Here is a 26,559-nt window from a genome sequence, read left to right on the forward strand (position 1 = left end):
ACACTTGTTATTGCCTTTTTTAATATAGCCATCCTAGTGGTTATGAAGTGGTATTACGTTGTGATTTGGATTTGCATTTTCCTAATAACTAGTGATACTGAACATCTTTTCATGTGCTTATTAGCCATTTGTATATCTTCTTTAAAGAAATACCTGATCAAGTCCTTTACCTGTTTTAAATTTTTTTTCTCTTTCTGTTGTTAAGAGTTCCTTATATAGTTATTATGCTTGTATATCAGGTATTTAAGGGGTTTTTTTAATCAGATATCGGACTTGGAAGTATTTCCTCCCATTCTATAGATTGTCTTCACTTTCTTTGAGGGTGTCCTTGGAAACATAAAAGGTTTAATTTTTATTTATTTATTTATTTTATTTAGTTTTGGCTGCATTGGGTCTTTGTTGCTGCATGTGGGCTTTTCTCTAGTTGCAGCGAGCTGGGGGCTACTCTTTGTTGTGGTGCCCGGGCTTATGGCTGTGGCTTCTCTTGTTGCGGAGCATGGGCTCTAGGCGCACAGGCTTCAGTAGTTGTGTCGTGGGGGCTCAGTAGTTGTAGCTCACAGGCTCTAGAGCACAGGCTCAGTAGTTGTGGTGCACGGGCTTAGTTGCTTTGTGGCATGTGGGATCTTCCCGGACCAGGGCTCGAACCCATGTCCCCTGCACTGGCAGGCAGATTCTTAACCACTGCACCACCAGAGAAGCCCAAAAGGTTTAATTTTTTTTTGAAGTGTAGTTAATTTACGATATTGTATAAGTTACAGATGTTTAATGCAGTGGTTCACAATTTTTTAAGGTTATATTCTGTTTGTAGTTACTTTATGAGATTGGCTGTATTGCCTATGTTGTACAGTATATCCTTATAGCTTATTTTATACATAATCGTTTGTACCTCTTAAAGGTTTAATTTTTACAACATCCCATGTATTCGTTTCTTTTTTTTATTTATGTTTTTGGTGGTCACAGGTAAAAAGTATTGCCGACCACAAAGGTTTACTCTTAAATTTCTTCTAAAAGATTAAAAAGTTATATTTTAAAGTTTTTTTGTGTAGGTTTATGATCCATATTGAGTTACTTTTTGTGTATGATGTGACGTAGGGAGTCCAACTTTATTCTTATGCAGTGGACATTCAGTTGTCTGTGCCATTTGTTATAAAGACTGTTATTTACCTGTTGCATTGTCTTGGCACCCTTGGTTAAAAATCAATTGACTATACGTGTAAAGGTTTATTTCTGAACTCTAAATTCTATTCCATTAATCTTTAAGTCTGTCTTTATGTCAGTACCATGCAATATTAACTGTAGCTTTGTAGTAAATTTGAAATTGGGAAGAGTCCTCCAACTCTTTTTTTTTTCCAACATTGCATTGGTTATTTCTTGATCCCTTGCATTTCCATGTGAATTTTAGAATCAGCTGGTCAATTTCTGTTTAAAAAAAAAAAGGCAGCTGGAATTTTGATAGGGGTTACACTGACTCTGTACATCAGTTTGAGGAGTACTGCCATCTTATTAATATTAAGTCTTTTGATCCATGAACATGGGCCGATTTTTCCCTTTATTTAGGTCTTTTTTTCCAATGGTGTTTCATAATTTTCAGTGTCTGTGTCTCATCCTTGTTTTATTAAATTTATTCCTAAGTGTTTATTCTTTTTGTAATTGTAATATATTTGTAATTGGAGTCTATTACAGAATTTTTCCTTAACTTCATTTTCAGATTGCACATTGCAACTATAGAAAGATACAATTCACTTCTGTACATTGACCTACTATGTAAGCCTTAGCTGTACTTGTTTATTAGCTCTTGCAGTTTGTGTGTGTGTGTGTGTGTGTGTATGTGTGGTTTCTTCAGCCCCCGTTTCTAACTCAATCTTTGCTATAGGTGATTGGAGAAAACTTATAATGTACTATGACTTAAAAGGAAACTTTTTTCCTTTATTTTCTAGGAGTTGTAGCTGTAGGGTACATCAATGAAGCCATTGATGAAAGGGATCCTTTGAAAACCTTAGATAGTCTGCTGCTACCCACTGCTAGGATTAAAGATGTGGACCCAGACTCTGCCCAGCACTACCAGGATGTTTTATACCAGGCTAAAACACAGAAATTCATGGTAAGTCTTAGTAGGTGTGTTTCTTTTAAATTTACAGACCAGGTTGGGGACAGAGGGGCAAGAGGGAGGATTTTTTTTACCCATTTTTCCTAAAGCTCATAATTTGCTTATCTATGTATGGATCAGATTACAAGTTAATAGGGCTGTTATTTTTCTGGTGTCAAACATGAGGGGGAAACTAGCTCCAGAGCTGCTGACTGCTTCTACTCTTTCACTAAAAATGCACTGTGGGTGAGTTCTTGTTCACAGTCCAAGTTATTGGATATTTACTGAGCACACACTGTATTCATGGTGCAGTATATGGCATCTGGTAGGGGAAAGGGGGATCCGAGGAACACATGATACCGTTTGAATGTTCTGTCCTTATCCTCAAGATGCTTAGAAAGTTACTAAGACAGTGGGCATTCTCATATAGAATAGTTATATAGCAGTAGAGATGGGTATGTGACCAAATGTCAAGACGAGGAATGCCCAGAGTGATTCAGAGATGGTTGGGATTTCTGTGAACTGGAGCCCTAAGGTAGGTTGGTGTGGAGATAGAACAGGAGCTGCTCCTGAAGGGTAAGGAAGAGTTGGTTTGGTGAGTGGGAAGCAGGATAATGCAGGCAGGTAATGGCAGGGCTAGATGGGTACCAGCTTGGTTTGTTCTAGGCACAGGAGGAAACTGAACTGGCCAGGTCCCACTGAAGAGCAGAGGGCTTTATCTGGCGGCAGAGCTTGTACTGTTGTTGTGAGACATCCCCCAGATACCAGCCACTATTGGAAGAACTGAGTGGAGAAGAAGACCTATCACCTGATGCTACCTGGGACATAACCACTTGTGGCTTGAATGCCAGGCCAGTGACTGGGAGAATGAGACTCAAACCTGACCTCATGTCCCCAAACCCCTGGGGAGGAGAGTGGACCCTGTCAGCAAGGAGGACTGGACCGCCCCCTGCTGTTTGCACTGATGTAGCTGTGGCTGTAGCGCGTGCCACAGCATCGAAAGCTAAAGGTATTAGCTTTGGAGACAGGCACCATTCAAACCTTGGCTTTGCCACAAATTAGGTAGAGATTTTAGTCAAGTCACCAAAAGTCTCTGTGCTTCAGTTTTCGCATGTGTAAAATGAGAATAATAGTACCTACCTTATAGGATTACGGTGAGGCTTAAATGATTACATAATATAATAAATGAGTGATATATATTTATATTTTTACATATTAACATATAATTACATTGATTATAGTGTGTGTATGTATAAGTGTAGAGCATTTGACATGGAGCATGTCACCCCAAAAAAGTGCTGAAATAATGTAGCTAGTATTTTCGTGGGCACTTCTGGCTGTCACACAGGTCAGTGGGTGGTGAGTGATGTCTTTGTCACAAGGTCTTTACTCGACACAGGTTTACTTTACTCTGTTCACTAGTTGGGATCTTCTGGGTGCAGGATAGAGACAGACCTGGGTTTCTCTCTGCCAACAGCCACATGGGTGTTTGTCGTTAAGGTGAAACTAACTCCACAAACCTTTTATAGGCAAGCAGTGGAGGTCCCCTCCTGAGCATCCCAGTCTAAGGGCTCTAGGTCAAGACGGAATTCCACAGCACCTCTCCAGGGCACTCAGCAAGAAGCCTTGCTGGTGTCCATGCTGTGCCTCTTCTCTGTTGGGCATCCTTCCTAAGTGTGAAAGAAGATTTTTAATAGTGTAATTAGAACAGGGAATATGAGCGTAGGGATCTGAGTTAGAGCTCAGGCATTAAACCACTTGTGGCCTATAAAGTTAGGAGCATGAACTACATTGACAATAATTGAGGGATTAAAAACATTGCAGTAAGCAATGAGTCTGGTTTGGTTAAGTTGCCGCTATTCAACACACTTCTCTTTCTCTGCCCAATAATTTTGAAACTTTGTTTTCTCAGCCCATTCTCTTTCCCTGGAAAAAAATCTGATTCTGTTATTTGGTGGGGTCTCTATTTGCTTTTTAACCTCTGCTGCTGTGATACCTGGAAATTTTCAGTTGTTTTTATGGGGCTGTTTCTGTGCTTTGCTTTCCAAAGGTCTAGCCTTGGAAAATAATAGAAGAAAATTACATTATTGGTATTGTCAATATAAAGTAAAGCTTGTGCCAAAGTATACAGCCATTAAAAGTCACGATGGATAACATCTTAATAGAATGCTCAGTTTTATCAAAGATTGAGGACAGTGGTATAAGTTGGTGAGAATTCTTGGTCCTCGTTAACAGTATTTCAAGTATGACCTTGTGTAGGCACCAAATTCCTTCCATCTCTTGAGGGCAAAGGCTGAGTAGTGGGCATGTTGGCATACACTTAACAGAGAACACACTTTCTGGGTGTATTCACTAGAGGCAGTGAATTGTCAGCTATTTTTATTTTTTTATTTTTTTAACATCTTTTTTGGAGTATAATTGCTTTACAGTGCTGTGTTAGTTTCTGCTGTATAACAAAGCGAATCAGCCATACATATACATATATCCGCATATCTCCTCCCTCTTGCATCTCCCTCCCACCCTCCCTCCCTATCCCACCCCTCTAGGTGGTCACAAAGCAGCAAGCTGATCTCCCTGTGCTATGCAGCTGCTTCCCACTAGCTATCTATTTTACATTTGGTAGTGTATATATGTCCATGCCACTCTCTCACTGCGTCCCAGCTTACCCTTCCCCATCCCCATGTTCTCAAGTCCATTCTCTACATGTGAGCTATTTTTAAATTGAAGGCTTTGCTTTAGAATTTTGGAAGGTACATGACTTATACACCCCCAAAGCTCTCTTTTCCTGCATGTGTAATTACTGCATAAAAATTAAGTGTGCTTTTAACAAGTGAATAGTGTTGTATTTTTTCTGTAGGTAAAACTGTCTTACAGTTTATGACTTTGTTTGCAGAAAGTCGGTTTCTTCCATTGAAGTTTTGGGCATCTTGAAACTTACTTGATTAGTTTTTCTTGCTTTGCTTTAGTGTTTATTTTTACTCTTCACCTAACCACACAGATACTATAAATGGCCTTCATGTGCATTTTTGCATTTTTTTAATCTGAGTCCAATGAAATAGGAAACTCTGCACACTCAAAAATAGGCATTTAAAATGTTTTTTTATTGTTTTGGTGGGCACTACAAAGTATATGGTCAATGCACATTCCTACAGGCTTGAAAATTCATCTCACAATCCTTCATGCCCTTAACCACTGATATTCCACCTTCTGTCTAATCTCTAAACTAAAGGAAATATAGTCATTTCCCTACAGGAATGTACTGGGCATTTATAACAAAATATCATTTCCCCATTAAAAACTAGGTATAAGGACAAAAATAATGGAGTCATTATTTTAAATTTATAAATGACCTCATGAATATATCCTTAGCTTTCTTTCTTTTTTTTTTTTTTTTAAATATAGCCAACCAACAATAATGTGCCATGTTATATGGAATAACTTGCTTTCTCAGTATGAATTTAATTGGCTTTCATGCTGTTTAGATGCTTTGGGATTTTACTCTTTCATTCATTCAGCCACATGATGTGCAAAGTATGGAGCCTGGCTCCACAGACCCTGGGAAGACGTGGGCCTGGCATTGCTACAGGAAACTTAAGGAAGAGGACAAGCCCCTTCTCTACTGCACATGGTGCTTAATAAGTGCTTATGGAATTAATATTTGTATATAAATGAGCCCTATATAAATGCCATAAGAAAAATACAAAAAAATGCTTTGAAGGTTCAGGTGAGAAAAATGAACTCTGGCTAGAGAGTCAGGGAAGAATTGTCCTTTGAGGACTTTGAGAGATGGAAAGAATTAAGGCAAACATATGAGAAATAGCTTTCCGGTTAGTGGCAGGGGCAAAATGAGAAGTCTGGATCACAGCAAAGCAAGAAGCTCGGCAGGTGCCTATATCACATGCCAGGTTTTTTGGGAAATAAAATCAGTGTTAGCCTGAATGCGAAGCTAAAGATTTATAATTCCAAAGCAGTGAATGGTCAATGGAGGTCTCTGAACTGGGGGTTTTGAGTGATGTATTCAAACTGGTATTTGAGGAAGAGTAATCTGGCAGTGGACTGAGAAGTGGAGGGTAGGCTAGCAGTGATGAATGGTTAGAAAGCAAAGGTGGGGCTAGGATAACGGACCCTACTGAGAGACATTACACACATAGAATCATGATGAGGCAGCCACCAGCATGAGAGCTGAAGGAGGCAGAAGAATTACAAATGACCCCAGACACTAAAACTGAGATCTTAGCTCCCCCCATGCTGCACCCTTGCCCCCCGTTCCATCCACCTCCTCCAGATCATCTAGAATAGAAACCTCTTAGAAGTAGGGAAGATGGAGGTTTAAAGAACTTGAAGTACCAGTCAGGCAGGTGGAGATATCTTTTCTCCTGAATTTTCATTCTTAAAATACTGATAGGTTCTTTTTTAGGTCACTGTTTATGTAATGTTTTATTTTGAAACACCATTTCCTAGGGGCTCACAAATGGAGCTAGAGAATAGAGGTCCTTGCAGTATACATATGTTATCCCAAGAGTGTATGTCTTCACACATAGCTTTCCTTGTTCTCTAAGATGATTTCACCATTGTAAGGTAAGCCGTGGAGTGATTCGTGATTTTTGACATGAGAAAATAAAGGAATGGATCTAGGCAACTATTCAAGCTACCAAGGCACAAAGCTATGAGATAGATGAAGTATAAGCCATCGGCGTTGTTGTAGTAGTAGTTTGCGTGGTGAATAATGAGTAAGATGTTGCTTGGAGCAAAGCAAATGGTAAAAACCACAAGAATGAGGAGACTCGCCTTAACATACCACAGCCACCTACGATCTTTTGCATTAAGCGTCCAAATGATGGCTGTGTAGCAGTAGATAATGACCAAAAATGGAATTAAGAATCCAAAGAATGCCAAGGAGATGAAGTAGTAGAGTTGGAAGGGAGACGAGGACTCGCATGTGTTGTGGACATCATGGCAGGTGGTGATGTCCTGCTGGACAAGATAGTACTCCTGCTTCAGAATGAAAAATGGCAGCATATATAAGAAGACCGTTGTCCACACCAATCCACACGTTAGCAAGGCATAGGTGCGCTTGGGCAGCCCCCGGTAAGTGAACGGATGGACAATGGCCAGGTAGCGGTTGATACTGATGCAGGCGAGGAGCAGAATGGAACAGTACATGTTGCCATAGAAGATGACTGTGGTGGCCCGGCACATGACCTCTCCAAATACCCAGTTGTTCCCGTTGAGATGGTATGCTATTCTAAAGGGCAGTGTAACGCAGAGAAGAAAGTCTGCAATGGCCAGGTTGGCGTAGAAGACGTTCATACGGATGGATCTGGTCCTGAAGAAGAGCATCCACAGGGTCACCACGTTGGCTGGCACACCGACTACAAACACCAGGATGTAGATGGCAGGTATCAGTCTGGTACTTAAAGAGCTGCTCAGGTACCTCCTGGTAGCATTATTCACATGGAGACTTGAAGCACTTTCTTCAGGGCACTTCATTTTTACAGTTGTGGTGGTTCCTGTCCAGCCTTCTATGGCAGAAAGGGGGAACTCTTCAAAAGAATTCAGGGGAGCGCCACGGAAGGTCTTAATAGGTAAGGTTGGCTTTGCCAAGTTGTCTGCGTCACATTCCATGCCTGTAATTGAGAAGAAGTATTAACATGTGATTTGTTGCTGAGTCATATCTATGGTTCAGGAGACAATAAAACTAGATGTCTTATGCTACATAATTTCTGTAATGGTAGAATTTGGGGTCATTTTTATTTTTAAAAATCACTATAGATGAGGTAATCAACAGGAATGCATTTAATGTATTATCATTTGCCCCAGCAGCATGCTAACCCGTGCAGGAACCCAAACTAGATGACAACTCCTTGTATGTAAGGAGTTTGTAATATTGATACCATAAGAGGAAACAAAAATAGCACATCAGACCATTGTAGGCTAACGTCATATTGATTATAAACTGTATAGACTGTATAGATTATAAACTCTTCAGGCGAGAGTTAATAGATTTAGATGTTTGAGCAAAATGTCAAGGAGAAGATGAACATGAGCAAAGATGAGCAAGGTTCATAAAGAGGTGGAATTTAATAGAAGAATAAGATTCTGGTAAGTGATGAATGGGCAAAGGCATTGAGTAGGCTGACATGGGGTCTGGAAATATCAGATGAGTTGATTCAACAAATGTTTATTGCATATTTATATGCCAGTGATATACCCAGTTTTAAATCAACGCCATCCCTGTCTTCAACTCTCAGACTAATGGAGAAGATGCACAAAAACACATTCTTATGCAAATAAGGTACATCTGACAGATGAAGTTGAAAGAGTAGGTTACAGCCAAATCTCGGAAGGGCCCGTAAACTGTACTAAGAAATCATGTGCCCATTCACAGATGCTGGAGTCGTACACAGACAAAATGATGAACAGAGGAATGGCCGTTGAGGTAGGCAGCATGATGGCTCCCCAAAGTTTCCATCTGCTAATGCCTAGAACCTGTAACTATGTTACCTTCTATGGCAAAAGGGCCTTTTGCAGATGTGCTTCAGGGTCTTGAGATGGAATGAGTATCCTGGATCGGTCAGTGGGCCAAATGTAATCATAAGACTCCTTATAAGAGGAGGAGGAAAAGGGCCAAAGTTGGAGATACTGGAAAATGCTATGCTGCCGGCTTTGAAGGTCGAAGAAGGGGCCACGAGCCAAAGAATGCACGTGCTTCTAGGGGCTGACCAGAGCAAGAAAACAGATTCTCCCCTGGAGCCGCCTTGCTGACACCTCGATTTTAGGACCTGTGACCTTCAGAAATACAAAAAATCTGTGTTTTGAGCCACTAAGGTAGTGGTAATTTGTTACAGCAGCAGTAGGAAACGAATATAATCATGATTTGATTTGTGTTTAAGGTGACTTTGATGACAGCGTAGAGAACAGGCTAAAAAGGTAAGAAATTAGAGGCAAGGGGGTCTGATTTGGAGGCTACTGTAGTCATCTCAAACTCAAGTTGGTGGGTTACAGAGCTAGAGCAATGGCACTGGAGAGGTAAAGATGAACGCGTGAGACTCTGTAACAGAGGCTCAGGGGGACTTGCCTCTGACTGGCTCTGGAAGCGGTACAGGAGAAGCAGGAAGCAAAAGTGACTGGGAGGTTTGTACTCTGGATGTCTTGGAGGAGAGGCGGATGGAGCATAGGACAGGGCAGGGGGACTGAGGGTGCCACACAGGGAGAAGCTAAGATCTTAGTTTTGAGTATTCCTGAGTGTGAATTGCTGGTGCAATATTAGAATGTAAAATGTCCCATGACAGGTTAGAAGACTTAAACGTGGAGTCCAAAATCTCAGGAGCCCAAATGAGAGTTATGGGTTTTTTAGTCTGCGTGGAGACCATACTTTGCTTTAGTGCTTGAATGCCCTAGGGAGAGATGTGAAAAGAAAGAACCCAACGGCAGACTTGAGCGGAAATGCCAGATTTTAAGGGGAAAGGAGACAAAGGAAGAAAAATCAGAAGAGGAAATTGATCAACTGATTCCAGAAGTTGGAAATGAGAAAAAAGAAAAAGAGGATAGAAACAAATTACATACTATAAATATTTGACTGTTAGTGGCATGTTGATACTAATAATAGTAATTCATGAAAGAGCAATTTCAAAGACAAAGTAAACCTTAACACTCAAACCTGCTTTTCACTGTGTAATTTTCTGTAAGTTAATCCTTGACATGTAGAGAAAGTAGATTCTCTCACATTTCTAATGTTACCTTAAGATGAGCTTTTATGCTGAATATAAACCTAATACTTATATCGATTTAAAATGCCATTGCTCTGCCAGTTACCTCTTTTCCTACACGTTGAATCCTTGAGGTTAGTATTTAGTAACCTGGCTGTCATTCAAAGCCAGTTTCTCTTCCTGATTTAATCTCTACCAGTTCACCCCCGGGTGAAATTGAAGCCTCCCTCAGAACCTGGAGATTGCACAAACTGAATCCGGGGTGTAACGCAGAGGGAGAGTGTTGCTGAACAAGCAAGGATGAGGAGGTGTTCAGGTGTCCTTAAGGGAAGAAAGATTATTGAAAAGGAAAGAGAACTCGGGGAAGTGGCATTCTTCTGTGCCAGTGTGTAGATGTGGACTTAGAAGGCATGTTGTGTGACACCTGAGCACAGCCACTCAAATCCTGCTGCTTAGGGCTTCCCTGGTGGCGCAGTGATTGAGAGTCCGCCTGCCGATGCAGGGGACACGGGTTCGTGCCCCGGTCCGGGAAGATCCCACATGCCGCGGAGTGGCTGGGCCCGTGAGCCATGGCCGCTGAGCCTGCGCGTCTGGAGCCTGTGCTCCGCAACGGGAGAGGTCACAAGAGGCCCACGTACCGCAAAAAAAACAAACAAAAAAAATCCTGCTGCTTACTTTGGCATTTTGGAAAATTCTTGCATCTGACATCACCCAAAGACAAGTGCCTTTCCAGACAGGCACAAAGCTGAAATATGTGGGCTGAAAAACATGCTATACGAGTTATGTCCCTTCAAGATCTGAGAAGAGAGCTGTTGAAACCATAGTGTTTGTCACTTTTCAGAAAATTCCAGTGATTGAGCAAGACATCATGCCTGAAAACATGCTAAACAGTGACTCTGTGAACAAGCCTTGATTCCATTTCCTTGAGAATTCTGGCTCTTTTATTCTTTAGGGCCTAGTTTTCCTTAAGAAATAGTACTTGTTAAATTACATAAATATTTTGTAATTTGTTTGAGTTTTTTATACAGGTTTATTTGGCATGATGTTTCTGAAATGTTTTTCAACCTGAGAAAAGGCCTTGGAGAGGGACTGATCCCCAAAGGGAACAGACGTCAGCCACTAAATAACAGGGTCTTCCTTCACATTTCTCCCCAACCCCTACTGACGAAAGCAAATTCACTGCCTTTCACTTTGTCACCTTTTCTTAAAAATAATTTTTTAAACTGAAGTATAGTTAATTTACAGTGTTGTGTTAGTTTCAAGTGTACAGCAAAGTGATTGTTTTATATACATAAAATATATTTTTTATATATATTCTCTTTCAGATTCTTTTCCATTATAGGTTGTTATAAGATACTGAGTATAGTTCCCCATGCTATACAGTAGGTCCTTGTTGTTTACCTATATTATATAGAGGAGTGTGTATATGTTAATCCCAAACTCCTAATTTATCTCCCCCACTCCCCCGCTATCCCATTACTTTGTCACCTTTTAAATTCCCCCCTTTTCACATCCACCAAACCCCACCAGCACCTTGAAGGAACCACCTCCCCAAACCTCTTTTCTTTTGCTCTTCTGCTTCATTTTGGTTCATCCACCCACAGAGCACTCACTCATCTGTAAATCTCAAACGAGCTACTGCTCTCTACTGGTTCTCTCAGCGCCGTCCTTCAGCCACCTCAGTGATTCCAACTGTCAGCGTAAGCAGCATTCCTTTATAGAATCCGTGGTTTTTAAAATTTTTACCCCCCCCCCCCCGCCATTGTCACTTCTTCCCTTTAGCTTTCCTGTTCCTAAAACGTTGGCTGGGGTAGGACCCCAACAGTAAGGGGGTTGTGGATATCCCTATCCCAAATTGATTACTTTTAGAGCAAGCAGGAGGTTACAGGCTAACATTGTATTGAGTGAAATAGGAAACACATATTTCCTTTGGGAAACACAAATTCATTAGCATAACTGATTACTGAAAGCAGACCACTCCGTCTATCAGGGAGTATTCTTGTTTCCAGAAGGTATAAACATAGGATTTTTTAAATCTCTTAAAAAAAAGTTATCTTTGCCAAATCAGAGGAAATTCTTAGAAAATCAAAAACTTTTAAAGAAAACTGATTCTTGACTTAATTGTAGAGATCTGACATCTTGACTATGCCACAAAATTTTAAATATCAACGGAGAACACTTAGTCTTCGACAAGTTTGGAATAGTGAACAGACTACATCTCTTCACGTCCATAATTCCACGTTTTAATAACTAAGATTTGCGGGTGCAATTTGTGTGAAATGTAAAAGGGATTAGATTCAGTGGACTCTTGGGACACAAACCAGCATTCCCACTCTACCCCATAAGAAAAGAGCTTACCACTTTGACAGGAAGCAGGTGACAGAAGCAGTGTTCCAACAGCTACAAAGATGACAGCTTTCATCCTGATCATCTGAGCCCCGTTTCTCAAATGTTTAAAATTAGGGAGTATGGTTTCACTTCGGTTCCATGTGTTGGCACCAGTTGGAAACCTGGTTCTCTCTGTAGAAGCGTGTTCTCTTGTGCTCTGCAGACAGGAAGCCTGCCAGGGTCCTCTGCAGGGAAAGGGTGTGACAGCACTCATGTTTCAGTGTGCATGACTCAGCCTGAGCCTCTGAGCACGTTACGTTATCCCCGGAGAAAGTCACTGAACTCCTCCCTATCCCTCACAGGAGAGAAGCTGTCATTCCCACCCAGTGAATTTATGTGCACTGAATGAATACCCTTAAGAACAGTCCTTAAAAAAAAAAAAGAACAGTCCTTGACAGAAGTAAGCTGGAAACAGATGCTGAGCAGCAGTTAGATTTGAATCTGTCCCATATCTCATTTTTACCCAGTTTAAAAATGAAGTTCTAGAGTGTCATTTCTACTTAGTGATTGAGCTGTCAGAAATTATCCTTTCCTTTATCCTTCCAGCTATTTTAAGTCTTAATTCTTAAACTCATTACATAATTGTAGGCTAAATGAATCATGGAAAGCAAACTTTTTTTTAAGAAGTGAGAATTGTTTTAAGCTCTTGATTACTTTGAAAATTCTCCTTCAGTGTCACATTAGTCTGAATTTGTCATCAGTGCTTGGCCAAAACTTGGTTTCATTGTGTTTTGTTTTGCCACAGCTAAACATATTCTAAGCCATTCAATAACTCTGTAGGGTCAGATAACTAGGGAACCCCGCCCAAAAATACTGTTTGATTAAACTAAAATCATAATATAACATTAAAACACAGAGGACTCCCTTTATCCCATGGGTATCGGTGAGCAGGTTTACAGTAAGCTTTTTTTCTTAACTGTGGTAAAATGTACATAACATAAAATTTACCATCTTAACACTTATGGAGTGTTCAACTTAGTAATGTTAAACACATTCACATAGTTGTTTAACATATAAGCTTTTATGTGTAGTTATGTTCTGCAGGATATAATTTAATATGTAGTAAAAAAAAAAGCTGCATTATAACACATTTTCCTATAATTAGCAAAACTTAAATGCTAAGCCAGACAACCCAATAGCCTGTTAACTATAAAAATGAAGTAAGAATCAGAAAATGCAAATTTCACAAGCCTTAAGGTTAAGGAATAAGGTGGGAGAAAATGGATCTGTGTAAACTTTTCCCATCTTGGTTGAATGTTATCACACCAAGAATTTTACAATCAAAAGTCAGTGTTTAATACTTCAACCAAATAATATATGGTAGCACAAACTGAGATAGAATGCTATTTCATTGCAGAAATAATAACCAAAACCCACAAAATATTGAAGAGAAGTTACTTTTTTATTTAAAATTTTCTAGGAATCATTTAAATTCAGGAATTTATTACTTGATTTTCAGATGGCCTACTTTCTGTTGACTTAAGCAGTCTGTAACCCATATGTTGAACCTGGATGTTTAGCTGGAGATAGAGTCACGGCCATCCTGTAAATATCCTATTTCCAGTCTTCTAGTGAGCGGTTGAAAGGGAGACCTTACACTGGTAGGCTTCAGTTTTTACTCTTGGTTTTCCATTTAATTCTAGCAACCTTTACGTCTGTGGGTCATGATTTAAACTGTTGACTTAAATTCTTTTGATTTGCAAAGTCTCTCTTGGGTTTAGCTTACAAAACTGATACTTTCGGCTTTGAAGTGGGATTGTAACTTCCTTCGCATCTGGGTAAAAGTTTGTACGGTACATCTTCTACACTGATAACTTATGAAGGAATTTGGTAAATACCCTTCAAAAAAAACCTGAGAAAAACAGAAATGAACTTGTGTGGAGCTTAGTTTTTAGGCTATACCTTGGGGTGTGGTTGGGTTCTCTTTGGCTTAGAAGCAGAGAAAAAAATACTTTCTATTCCCGTCTCTTCATTCCTCTTCTAGTTTTCAACTTCCCATCTTACTTCTTGTTTGAACCTTCCGCATCCATTCTCCCCCAAAATGGAAACTCGTATTAGCTGGTGGTTCCCATGTGGCAGATCTAGCTAAAGGTGATTGTGGAAGCAGGAACCAAGCCTTCCTCAATGGTCTTCATTGGTCTGGAGGTTACAGGATGAAATAGCAGATATTTTGTCTCATTTTCAGAGCCCTCTCCACATATATCATCTCCTGTTAGCCTCTGCGGGAAATAGGGTTGAAGCCTGCCAAAGAAGCTGGTGAATGTTATTTCTCCTTCCTGCCCCCCATCCTTCTTGAGTCCTAAGTGATGGAGCTGGTTCTCCATGGTTCCAATGACCTACCTTCTGTTCATTCAGTCTTGCTTCAGTCTCTAGTACATGACACTTACTCCTACAAATAGGCTAATGCTCCCACTTTTTAAAATGAAATGTCTCATCTCTGAAAATATTTAATTTCTACTGCTAACAAAATTTACTTGTAATCTTAGACAAGTTTATATGAAACGCAGTGCTGTCTGAAAATCCTATTTAATTACATTCTATCAGCACCACATATGGAGTAAGATCATCAGAATCAACCCAAAAGTCAAAACTAGTAAAGATAACTCAATACCTTTTTATTGCTGCTACCACTTCCTTTCTGAAGCTATCCTTAACTACTTGGTCTTTTCTCTGCCTGCAACTCAACACTCCTAATATAAATTAATCTCTTCTTGGCTATTTCTAGATTGTGTATCTACAGGTAATATTGCTCTGATCACATTGTATTATAATCATATGTTCTTTTCCATTATGGTTTATTACAGGATATTGAACAGAGTTCCTTGTGCTATACAGTAGGACCTTGTTGTTTATCCAATAATTATAATTTTTTGATGCATCTTTCTCTCCTGCTAAACTGTTAGCTCCTTGAAGCCCATCACCATGTTTCTGTTTGGATATTTTTGTTCTTATATTTGGCCCTGTGTCTGATAAAATTCAAGTATCATTGTTTCCCACAAATTGAAAGTATTTCCATGGCACCCTGGGCCACATTGGAAACCACAGTTACTGAGTGATTGGGAGAGAGAGTATTTGATTGACTAAAGTAGCCAGAGAAGGCTTTTTTGGAAGAGGTGCCATTTGAATTAAGGCCTGAATGGTAAGAAAAAACCAACAGCCATGCAGCTGGGGTAGAATGATGTGATCTGAAGGAGGCTGGTGTGAAAATCTGAAACAGTGAGTAGAGAAGAGTGAGGTAAAGCTGGAGGGGTCGGCAGGGCCAGATTATCAGATCCCCACAGTTAATGGGAAGGGAGTGTTGTTTCCTTCAAACTGCTGGGAAAACCTTCTAAAGGAGTTTAAATAGAGGGATGGCGTGATGATCCGTCCCTTTTGGAGAGGTCATCTGGTGCTCTATAGGGGACCACTGTGGTGAAAGGCAAACTTGGAAACAATGAAAGCAAGTAGGAGATTGAAGCAGCTGTCCAGTGAGAGATGATGGGGGACTGGACTAAAGGGGTGGCCGTGGAGAAGGTTGAACTGGTCCAATTGGGAGTCTGTTTCATCAGTAGCTTGTACAGTTTGTGGCTGTGCTGGGTAGTTACTCAGTTTGTGGAGATTTTAATAAAATGGCTCCGTTATTAATTCTGTTTCATCATCATTCACTGTTCTTTCTTTTATTCTGTGCCCGTATTCTCAGGACCCTCAAAGTGCTTCTAAAGTTCTTTGGCTGGATGAGATACAGCATGCGGTCAATGAGGCCAACAAGGACATGGACAAAGCAAAACACTGTAAGCCCTCACCTCCTTCTGCTGGCCAAACTGGCCTTGCTTGCGTCTGGTTATGCCCCTCGATTTTTATTTTAATTCCTAATTTTTTTTTTTAAGTAGACCATCTTTAATTTCTGAAAAGATATGGACTCTCTTACCAATTTTAATTCTTGAATGCATATTTATACAAAAATAAGATTGGTCGGTTGTACTGTTTTTAGCGGTTAGGTACTATCTCCAGCAAAATCTGAGATTGTTGCTGAACAAAATCCAGAAAGCAAAAAATAATTTCTCAACTCTTAAATTTGTAGTGTAATCAAGTCCTTTTTTATCTTGATCCTTAGAAAACTAGGCTGTTTCTGCTTATTAAATGCCTTCCATTGCAGTAGTCAGGGTTTTCCAAAAACAGAGCAACATATATTTTTTTTCTCTAGAAAAAACAGACTTATGTATATATATTCTGTTTCTCTGGAAAGTATATAGTATGTGTACTATCTACCTGTCTATACACACACATATATATATAGAAAGAAAGAGGGAGATTTACTTTAAGAAATAGTCTCATTGTGGAGAGGCTGGCAAGTCCAAAATCTGTAGGTCAGGCTGGCAGAGGCCAGGGGACAGCACTTAATTGCCAAAGACAAGTGGGTGTGGTTATTATAACGGACAGCCAAGTCGAAGCAGTAATTAGAATAATGTGACTCACAGAGACCTATAGAATTTGCTAATTGATCGTGGTGTTCCTAGAAGTGAAATAGACAGAGAGTCTACTAAACTCTTACTTGATTTGCACAAGTGGAAGAAGAGTTCTAGGTCAGGTGAATGTAAGTAAAACAACAGAAAGTCATGGTCCCTCCGTTAGTTCCCAGACTCGAGCCATTTACAGCCCCAGAACCCCCTGAATGAAGGTTGGGCTGGGTCCCCTTGGGAAAGGACCCTGCTACATTATCAACATGTTATACTCTACTGTGGTGACCGTGCTGGGAGGAAAGGACATAATCACACGTTTCAGAGATTACTAGACACTGACTCTGAACTGACACTAATTCCAGGAGACCTAAAATTTCACTGTGGTCCACCAGTCAGGGGAGGGGCTTATGGAGGTCAGATGATCACTGAGGTGTTGCTAAGGTCCGTCTCATAGTGGGTCTAGTGGGGCCTCAAACCCACCGTAGGATTATTTCCCCAGGTCCAAAATGCATAAATGGAGTAGACATACTCAGCAATTGGCAGAACCCACATTAGCTCAAATGATAGTTGTCTTTTTTTTAAGCATCTATTTTCACAGAAGAATAATAAGAAAATTCACATGGCAATCTAAAATAGCTTCAAGATTGATATGCTAGGGACTTCCCTGGTGGTGTAGTGGTTAAGAATCTGCCTGCCAGGGCTTCCCTGGTGGCGCAGTGGTTGAGAGTCCGCCTGCCAATGCAGGGGACACGTGTTCGTGCCCTGGTCCGGGAAGATCCCACATGCCGCGGAGCAGCTGGGCCTGTGAGCCATGGCCGCTGGGCCTGCGCGTCTGGAGCCTGTGCTCTGCAACAGGAGAGGCCACAATGGTGAGAGGCCTGTGTACCGCAAAAAAAAAAAAAAAAGAATCTGCCTGCCAATGCAGGGGACACGGGTTCGAGCCCTGGTCCAGGAAGATCCCACATGCCGCTGAACAACTAAGCCCGTGCACCACAACTACTGAAGCCCATGTGCCTAGAGCCTGTGCTCTGCAACAAGAGAAGCCACCGCAATGAAGAGTTGCCCGTGCAGCAACGAATACCCAACACAGCCAAAAATACATAAGTAAATAAATAGATTTATTTTTTAAAAAAGATTGATATGCTAACACTCTACATATATAAATAACCTACATAAATTAAGATCCTAAAGGTGCAGTTCATTAACCTCTCCATTCATGACATAATTAGAATCTATCCTGTTGTATCAAGTCATAGTCTTGCTCCAGAAATGTGCTTTTAAATGTCACAGGCATCTGTAAGGAACATCTGGTTTTTATTTCCTTAGCCTGGAAAAATATGTGTCTTTCTCCAACCTGAATTTTTATACCCTTAGGATCTTTGAAGTCTTTCCATTCTAGCACTCTAATCCTTTTTTTTAATCGTCATTTGAGCTTCTTGCTTTTTTTTTTTTTTTTTTTTAAATTCCAGGTTGATTCCACGGCATGTGGGCTCTTCCCATACCAGGGATCGAACCGTGTCCCCTGCACTGGCAGGCGGATTCTTAACCACTGTGCCACCAGGCAAGTCCCATCTAGCACTCTAATCCTTAAGAAAAAAAATAAAATTGAGTTGTGTACACAAGAGATTTAAATTTATATATAAGACTGAAGGCAGCCTTAGTTTGAAGGAACACTTTTAAGAAATTAGATACAGGCACTCAAATAGCCCAAAAAGGGTTATGATTTTTCTCTTAAAGATCAAACCAGTTTCGAAGTTATTTTATTCCTTTTTATTCTGTGTTCTGCTTATATTTGGCCTGCAAATGTTAAATTGATCCTCTTGAGACTCAACGTTTCTATTTACTATGAATATAAGAAATTTTCTCAAATGTGTGATTCTTTACTCCACACTTGCATATTTAAAATCCTTTCTTCTACTTCTGTCCTATCCCTTGAAAGAGTTGATACAGTGTCTTCTATGATATATAACAACAAATAGATGTTCTGAAGATAAAACCATCTATATTCTTATACTGAGTTGAGAATTTTCCAGTTTTATCAACAAGGAATTTAATCTTACTTGTAAAAGCATTCTTCATCCTTTGTATGAAGACTTAAAAACAGATTCTGATCACATGGTGCAATTATCAAACCCACTCCCAGATAATTTGATAAAAGAAAATGTGCTGACCCATGTATTTTACCACAGGCAAGATTTAAAAGGGCATAGTAACTCAACACTCCTTCGTTTTGGCCCAATGTCCATTTTCACTGGAGCATCCTGCTTTCTTAAAGTAGGGTTTTCTCCATTTTTTGACTCCTTAGAGCAATGTTTTTCAGCCCTTTTCCATTACTGCACCCTAAGGAATCTTTGTAGCCTTTTTTTTTTTCCCATGGTGCTCTTTACCATGACATTTTAATACCACAGATATATCGTCTACCTCTTTATGTGCCATATGTAGATCTGTGCTTTTATACATAAAAAGATTTTTAACTTTCTCCTCCTAAGAACCCACGTAAAGCAAACACATTTTTGGATCTCTTAGGAGATTTGGGGGAGGTTTTCTTCATTTGTTCCATAGCAGAAACATACCTGACTTTCCGGATATCATTTATCTGTCATTCTCAACTATCTGGAACTTAATCACAACCCATAGATGAAGAAAAAAGCAAGCAAATAGCTGTCTCAAAGCCTGTGTACTACAACTGATTTTCCCCAACTCAGTGGGGACCACCTGGACAGCTACTTTGAGCCTGTTTATTCTTATCTTCGGCATAAGGCTAATCTCTTGGTTGTATCTCTTCCCAGCTCAGAAGCCATGACCTACCAGGAAGTTAGGTGTTTGGGCTGCCCCGTGCAGGCACTCAGACAGGAGCAAGAGGTGATAACTGACAGTGACGTTAGAGGAAAACTAAAAAGAAGAGGAATTTGAGGCCATTTAGTGCAGGAACAAAGCAGTCCCAACACCTCCATAAGTCCTTGAAGTTACCACTCACCGTATTACAGCACAGTATAACTTTAATGACATGAAGGACTCTTCTGGCAGCTCTCGGCAAATGTCAAACGCCTGATACGTACCAGGGACTGTGGGTACAATGATGAGCAGGATAGAAACTGTCCTCTTAGGGTTTTTACCGGGGCTTTAGATTTTCGTGGCGCGTGATTCTGTTAAGATGAAGGTTGGCACCTAAAGGAGTCAGCTTCAGTTATCTGGAAGATTAACCCATGGACCCACTGCTTGCACATCAATACATACATTTGCAAGAAATGTTTGCCTGCGTAATATCCGTCTTTTAAGGAAAACAGCATTTCACTGGGTTCGATGAAGCTGTCGGATGTAATTCACGTGAGGATCCTTTGTCATTTCCTTGTTCTTTCCACATCTCTCAGACCACAGACATCTCCAACACCAGTACTGCCTTCTTGTTCTGCAAAGCCTTCCTGGAGAAGAGGAAAGGGGGGCAGCTTACCCGTTCCCATTAACTTTATAAGTGAAAGAACCTACTGGTGTAGGTTTTGTTCAGCAACAACTGGAGTTGGCTGTGGGAGGTCTTTACTCTTCACGTGCTCCTTGAGATTTGCATGACGTGGACTCATGGCTGTCGAAAGTCACTCTGTTTTTCTTACCATGTCAGCCTTCACAGTTCTATGCACGTGTGAACATAATTTGATGACAGCAGTATACCATTTAGCATTTGTATGGCAGAGTTTGACATGTGTGTTTAAAAAGAAAGAAAGAAAAAAAAATCCATCTCTCTCCTTTCTTTTCATCAAGATGTTTTTTCATCTAGAAAGTGCTTAACCTGGTTTCTTCCATTTTTTTTGTTCTGCCTTGCTAACTCAGTGCATTTATAGGTTGTGAAGACAGTAGGTCCATTGGTTGGGCCAGAATATCCTTACCTGGAACTAAAATAGATGATAAAGGATTCACCGTGTTAACTTTCTTGAGGCAACCAAGAGTCCAGTGAGGTTTTATTTGTGGGGAGAGGCAGAAATGTGAAATGGGATAACATGCTTTCTAGGTCTAAATTGGTTCCACAGTTAAGTTTCTGGACTTCACTGCACATATCCACCAGCTGTGCCTGTTGCCTTTCTAGAACATTCGTTCAGGTTGCTGAGGACAATCTTAAACTTGCACTATACCAGAGAATTTCAGGATTTCTGTGGCTTAGATAGCATTTTACTTGTTCTAAAATAAATACATGTCTTCATAAAGCTAGTTCTCAAATACAGATTAATGACCTGCCTAAGGGCTGCATAGCTACTGTCAATATGTGTCCCCCCCGCCGCCCCATTTCACAGATCACCACGATGAGCAGAACCTAGTACCTTGATATCACACAAGAGTAACCAGGAAATACTGCGATTTTTGATAAACAGTGCTCCTATGGGATTGTATTCCTCTTAACAACCTGAGCAGTTGGTGACTCTCTGGGGCGTATGTAGTGCATACTCTCAAAGGGTAAACAGGTTTAATACCAATGCATTCCTAAAAGGTTGAATTATATCTTTGCATGCCTCTGGGGTGAGTAGAAGATAACGATTAACAGAAACATTTATTTTTCATTACCCAGGGGTTACACTGGTCGTTGATGTTAATGAGTTTTTGGAGAAGGAGAAGCAAAGTGATATTTTGTCTGTTTTGAAGTCTGCCGTCGGTAATACAAACGATGTAATGCCCGAATGTGCTGACAGGTACTATGACACCCTTGCGAAGGCAAAAGAGCAAAAATCTAAAAGTGGTAAGCTTCTTCATCGTTTAGCACAAACTAAATCGGCATTTTGAATAGGATGGTTTCTGTGGTATTGTGTTACCTTAATTTTAAGACAGATAATCGCTTTCAAATGAACGTTTCTGAAATGTTTATCATCTCTGGCAAAGGAAATTTTTTAGGTGTTGCTTTTCCTTTTTTGTCTCTTAAAAAGCTGTGATTAACTTGATGGCTGTGTGTGGGTGCCATATACTTGAGAAAATACAGTATTAAAGGAGACTTACAGAAAGTAGGGCAGATATAGGGTAGCCTCCTCAAAGACATCTCCTGCTTTCCTTTAAAAGAGTTATCGTCTTTCTCTCAAACCTTAATCCTTGTCCTTTTGCCCCAGAGTCCCCATGCTTCTAAAATGGAGTTCTGATAGTGTCTGTCATAATGAAAGAGTCATATCCAAGTGTATGGATCTTGGAAATAAATACTGGAATCGCGTCTCAAAAAAAAGAAGACTTTGCTTCCTATAGATCTTGCTGTTGAGCCATCCCTCTAGTGGTACAAACTGATTTTTACACTAATATTTCTCTCCATCCTTTTTGAAACAAATGACACATTATTATACAATATTAAGTGGAAGTAAAAAGTAATTTTGAAAGTACAAAATAAGCAGCAAATGGGTCTCCAAGAGCCTTGGCATATACTTAGGCCTGTACAATCCAATGGCAGATCATGAAATATTAGCTGTGGAAACTGTGTTTTAGATCATGAGTTTAAGACTCATTTTTCAGATTTAGAAAATCACCTTGATGACATTTTGGACAGAGGGAGAAAATGACAAATCCAAGGAGATTAATTTTTGGCAGAGATAATCCATCATCTCTTTAGTAGATTTTTGTTGAGCACTTGCTATGTCCTAGTGTCAAGGATCAAGGTGTCTCCTGACTCTTAGGCTGGTGTTTACTTGTACCACATCATGGGTCATGTACATAGTACTTTTCATCTTTAGGAAACTGCTGTGACAATATATGGCCTTAGAAGTGGAACTTAAAGAAAAAAAATATATTTTTTTTTTTAGTTCACTGGAAGTCTGTCCAAAAGTACCCTATGTACTTCCTTGTAAATTAGTCTGATGTATTTCTCACTTGGGAATTCTACCCTCCAATTCCACAAATTTTCTGTTAATGAAATGGAAACGGGGCTACTGGCCATCCTCTCCTACTTGGCACCTGATCACCCTTGAGCCTCTCTCTGTTCCCTTCACAACTCTTCATCAGGAGTTACTGTAGTGCCCCTACCTCATCCTTCACGAGAAAGAATTGTACAACTGTATTTATGCAGGGGTGAGTTCCTAGAGATGACCCATCATAATCTCAAAATCATCCTGGCCCAGAAACTATCAAACTCTTAGAAGAAAACATAGGAAGAACACTCTATGACATAAATCACAGCAAGATCCTTTCTGACCCACCTCCTAGAGTAATGGAAATAAAAACAAAAATAAACAAATGGGACCTAATGAAACTTCAAAGCTTTTGCACAGCAAAGGAAACCATAACCAAGACCAAAAGACAACCCTCAGAATGGGAGAAAACATTTGCAAATGAAGCAACTGACAAAGGATTAATCTCCAAAATTTACAAGCAGCTCATGCAGCTCAATAACAAAAAAAACAAACAACCCCATCCAAAAATGGGCAGAAGACCTAAATAGACATTTCTCCAAAGAAGATATACAGAATGCCAACAAACACATGAAAGAATGCTCAACATCATTAATCATTAGAGAAATGCAAATCAAAACTACAATGAGATATCATCTCACACCAGTCAGAATGGCCATCATCAAAAAATCTAGAAACAGTAAATGCTGGAGAGGGTGTGGAGAAAAGGGGACACTCTTGCACTGCTGGTGGGAATGTGAATTGGTTCAGCCACTGTGGAGAACAGTATGGAGGTTCCTTAAAAAACTACAAATAGAATTACCATATGACCCAGCAATCCCACTACTTGGCATATACCCTGAGAAAACCAAAATTCAAAAAGAGTCATGTACCAAAATGTTCATTGCAGCTCTATTTACAATAGCCAGGACATGGAAACAACCTAAGCGCCCATCATCGGATGAATGGATAAAGAAGATGTGGCACATATACACAATGGAATATTACTCAGCCTTAAAAAGAAATGAAATTGAGCTATTTGTAATGAGATGGATAGACCTAGAGTCTGTCATACAGAGTGAAGTAAGTCAGAAAGAAAAAGACAAATACCGTATGCTAACACATATATATGGAATTTAAGGGAAAAAAATGTCATGAAGAACCTAGGGGTAAGATAGGAATAAAGACGCAGACCTACTGGAGAACGGACTTAAGGATATGGTGAGGGGGAAAGGTGAGTTTTGACAGGGCGAGAGAGAGTCATGGACATATACACACTAACAAACGTAGTAAGGTAGATAGCTGGGGGGAAGCAGCCGCAAGGCACAGGGATATTAGCTCGGTGCTTTGTGACAGCCTGGAAGGGTGGGATGGGGAGAGTGGGAGGGAGGGAGACGCAAGAGGGAAGACATATGGGAACATATGTATATGTATAGCTGATTCACTTTGTTATAAAGCAGAAACTAACACACCATTGTAAAGCAATTATACCCCAATAAAGATGTTTAAAAAAAAAAAAAAAAAAAATCATCCTGGCCCAAACTTAGTTTTTTCTTCTTTTCCCTAAACTTGCCTACTCCTCTTCCCAAGTGCCATGTCCTGGTCAGTGAAGAAAAAATGTCCCGAGGTAGCCAATTTAGAAACATAGGAGATACCTTAGATTCATTTTTTTCTGGAAACAAAAAGAGAGTTGGGACTTTGTTAGAGATTGTGTTGAAGCTGTAGATCAATTTGAAGCATATTGCCGTCTTAACAATATTAAGTCTTCTGATCCATGTACATGGTATGTCTTTACTTTTAATTAGGTTTTTAATTCTTTCAACAATGTTTTGTAGTTTTCAATGTATAGGGCTTGCATTTCTTTAGTTGCATTTATTCCTACATATTTTATTATTTTTAATGCCATTGTAAATGTTGTTTTCTTAATTTCACTTTGTGGTTGTTTATTGCTCACATATAGAAATATAATTGATTTTTTTATTGAGATATATCACATACCATTAAATTCACTCTTTTAAGGTGTGAAATTCAGAAGTTTTTACTTAACACTAAAAACACCACCACTAGTTAATTTGCCTTTTAATAAAGGATATTTTTCCTTATAATAAACAAAGCCCCTTACCTATTACCCATTGCTCCCCACCCCCAACTTTCAGCCCCAGGCAATCGCTAATCTACTCTCTGTCTCTCTGATTTTGCCTCTTCTGGACATTTCATATAAATTAAGTCATACTGTGTTTGGCTTCTTTCACGTAGTATAATGTTTTCAAAGTTCAACCATGTTGTAGCACGTATCAGTTCTTCATTTCTTTTTATGGCTGATAATATTCCATTGTATGAGTATGCCACATTTTGTTTATCCATTCATCAGTTGATAGAATTTAGATTTTTTTTCTCCAGTTTTGGCTATCCTGAATAATACTTCTGTAAACATTTGTATACAAACTTTTGTGTGGGCATATTTTCATAAAATTGATTTGTGTGTATTGATTTTGTATCCTGCAACCTTCCTGGACTCATTTATTCTAATAGTTTTTTAGTGGATTCTTGGGCTGCCACCTGTTGTTATAAATAAAGTTTTATTGTGATTCAGCCACACTCATTAATTTACATATTGTCTCTGGCTGCTTTCATGCTACAGTGGCAGAGTCAAGTAGTTGTATGAGAGACCTGTAGCACACAAGACTGAAAATATTTACTCTCTGGCCCTTTATAGAAAAAGATTGCCAACCCCTGTTCTAGAAGGAAGAGGAAAAACTTTCTAGCCAATTAAAGACTAACTTACATTCCCAAAAGAGCTGTGAACATTGTTTGGGGTAGTGAACAGGATGATTTATTCTTACTCTTTCACCTCTGATTCTAGGATGTCTATTTTTTCCCAAACAAGTGTTCACTCTTTGGTAGATCACTCAGCCTTATTGTTCAGTTTAGGTCTTATACAGGTATGATTTTGTCTGGAAGGCATCTAGAAAGTATGCTTCCTTATAGAATGCTCACCACCTCTTAACTCACGGGTATCTTTCTCTTGTATGTTTCCTCAAAGGCCCGTAATTAGTCTTTTCCCTAAGTAACAAACCAACTGTATTTCTCCTGTTCTGGAGATGCCCTCCTCAGCCTTTGATCTGACTCTAAACTCATACTTGATGTGAAAATGATAAAATTCTCTTTTTCTATTATCCACTGACATCCCAACTCAAATAACCCTTACAGTGCCAATGTGGTTGTCTTTTATTTATTTATTATTTTTATTTTTGGCTGCGTTGGGTCTTCGTTACTGAATACAGGCTTTCTCTAGTTGCGGTGAGCAGGGGCTACTCTTCATTGCAGTGGTGTGTGGGCTTCTCATTGCGGTGGCTTCTCTTGTTGCAGAGCACAGGCTCTAGGCATGCGGGCTTCAGTAGTTGTGGCACGGGGGCTCAGTAGTTGTGGCTCATAGCTTAGTTGCTCCGCGGCATGTGGGATCTTTCTGGACCAGGGCTCAAACCTGTGTCCCCTGCATTGGCAGGCGGATTCTTAACCACTGTGCCACCAGGGAAGTCCCAATGCGGTTGGCTTTTAACCAACTAAGAACTTTTTACTTCTCAGTTCTTATGAAAATAAAACATACCCATTTTCACCATCTTTATTTGCTTTCTTTCCTTCCCACTGAGAGAGTTGCCTTAAAAAGGGTTTTCATTATTCTGAAAGCACTTGTGAATCTGACAACTGTTGGTGTTTGAAAATATAATGATTACTTGTGATCATCTTAATTTGACTATACAATATATTTTCTAGTAGACCAGCATTTCTAAACAGATAACAACTGCCTGACTGCCCATTTGAAGACAGGTATATCTCTGTTCCTGGGCATTGACAGAACAGTTGAGGGGCATTAAAAGCCAAGTAAAGAATCAACGCACCTGGGCTTCCCTGGTGGCGCAGTGGTTGAGAGTCCGCCTGCCGATGCAGGGGACACGGGTTTGTGCCCCGGTCCGGGAAGATCCCACATGCCATGGAGCGGCTGGGCCAGTGAGCCATGGCCACTGAGCCTGCGCCTCCAGAGCCTGTGCTCCGCAACGGAAGAGGCCACAACAGTGAGAGGCCCGCATACC

At 40.0% G+C, this 26,559-nt stretch overlaps 2 protein-coding genes across 3 annotated transcripts in view; one reads left to right on the top strand and one right to left on the bottom strand.

Moving 5' to 3' along the window:
* Positions 1-26,559, top strand: part of IQGAP2 (IQ motif containing GTPase activating protein 2) — a 289,402-nt gene that overhangs the window by 197,527 nt on the left and 65,316 nt on the right. For both annotated transcript variants that reach the window (XM_024732762.1, XM_024732763.1), the window contains exons 13-15: positions 1,938-2,101; positions 15,863-15,953; positions 21,178-21,345. In XM_024732762.1, coding sequence (XP_024588530.1) covers positions 1,938-2,101; positions 15,863-15,953; positions 21,178-21,345 — 423 coding nt within the window. The remainder of the gene's footprint in view (positions 1-1,937; positions 2,102-15,862; positions 15,954-21,177; positions 21,346-26,559) is intronic.
* On the bottom strand, positions 5,169-12,398 carry F2RL2 (coagulation factor II thrombin receptor like 2). The gene is made up of 2 exons (XM_024732765.1): positions 12,154-12,398; positions 5,169-7,713 (listed from the first exon to the last, which is right to left on the bottom strand). Exons 1-2 carry the CDS (start codon positions 12,395-12,397, stop codon positions 6,641-6,643), a joined length of 1,317 nt encoding a protein of 438 aa, XP_024588533.1. The 5' UTR covers position 12,398; the 3' UTR covers positions 5,169-6,640.

Source organism: Neophocaena asiaeorientalis, unplaced genomic scaffold (assembly GCF_003031525.2).
Source record: "Neophocaena asiaeorientalis asiaeorientalis breed wild unplaced genomic scaffold, Neophocaena_asiaeorientalis_V1.1 scaffold515, whole genome shotgun sequence".
NCBI classification, from domain to species: Eukaryota; Metazoa; Chordata; class Mammalia; order Artiodactyla; family Phocoenidae; genus Neophocaena; species Neophocaena asiaeorientalis.

Excerpts from the sequence above, each read along its gene's own strand:
- F2RL2 (XM_024732765.1), bottom strand. The coding sequence starts at position 12,397 with ATGAGTGCTGTCACACCCTTTCCCTGCAGAGGACCCTGGCAGGCTTCC. Across the intron at positions 7,714-12,153 it reads ACCTGCTTCCTGTCAAAGTG|GCATGGAATGTGACGCAGAC; the intron begins GTAAGCTCTTTT and ends TCTCAATTACAG.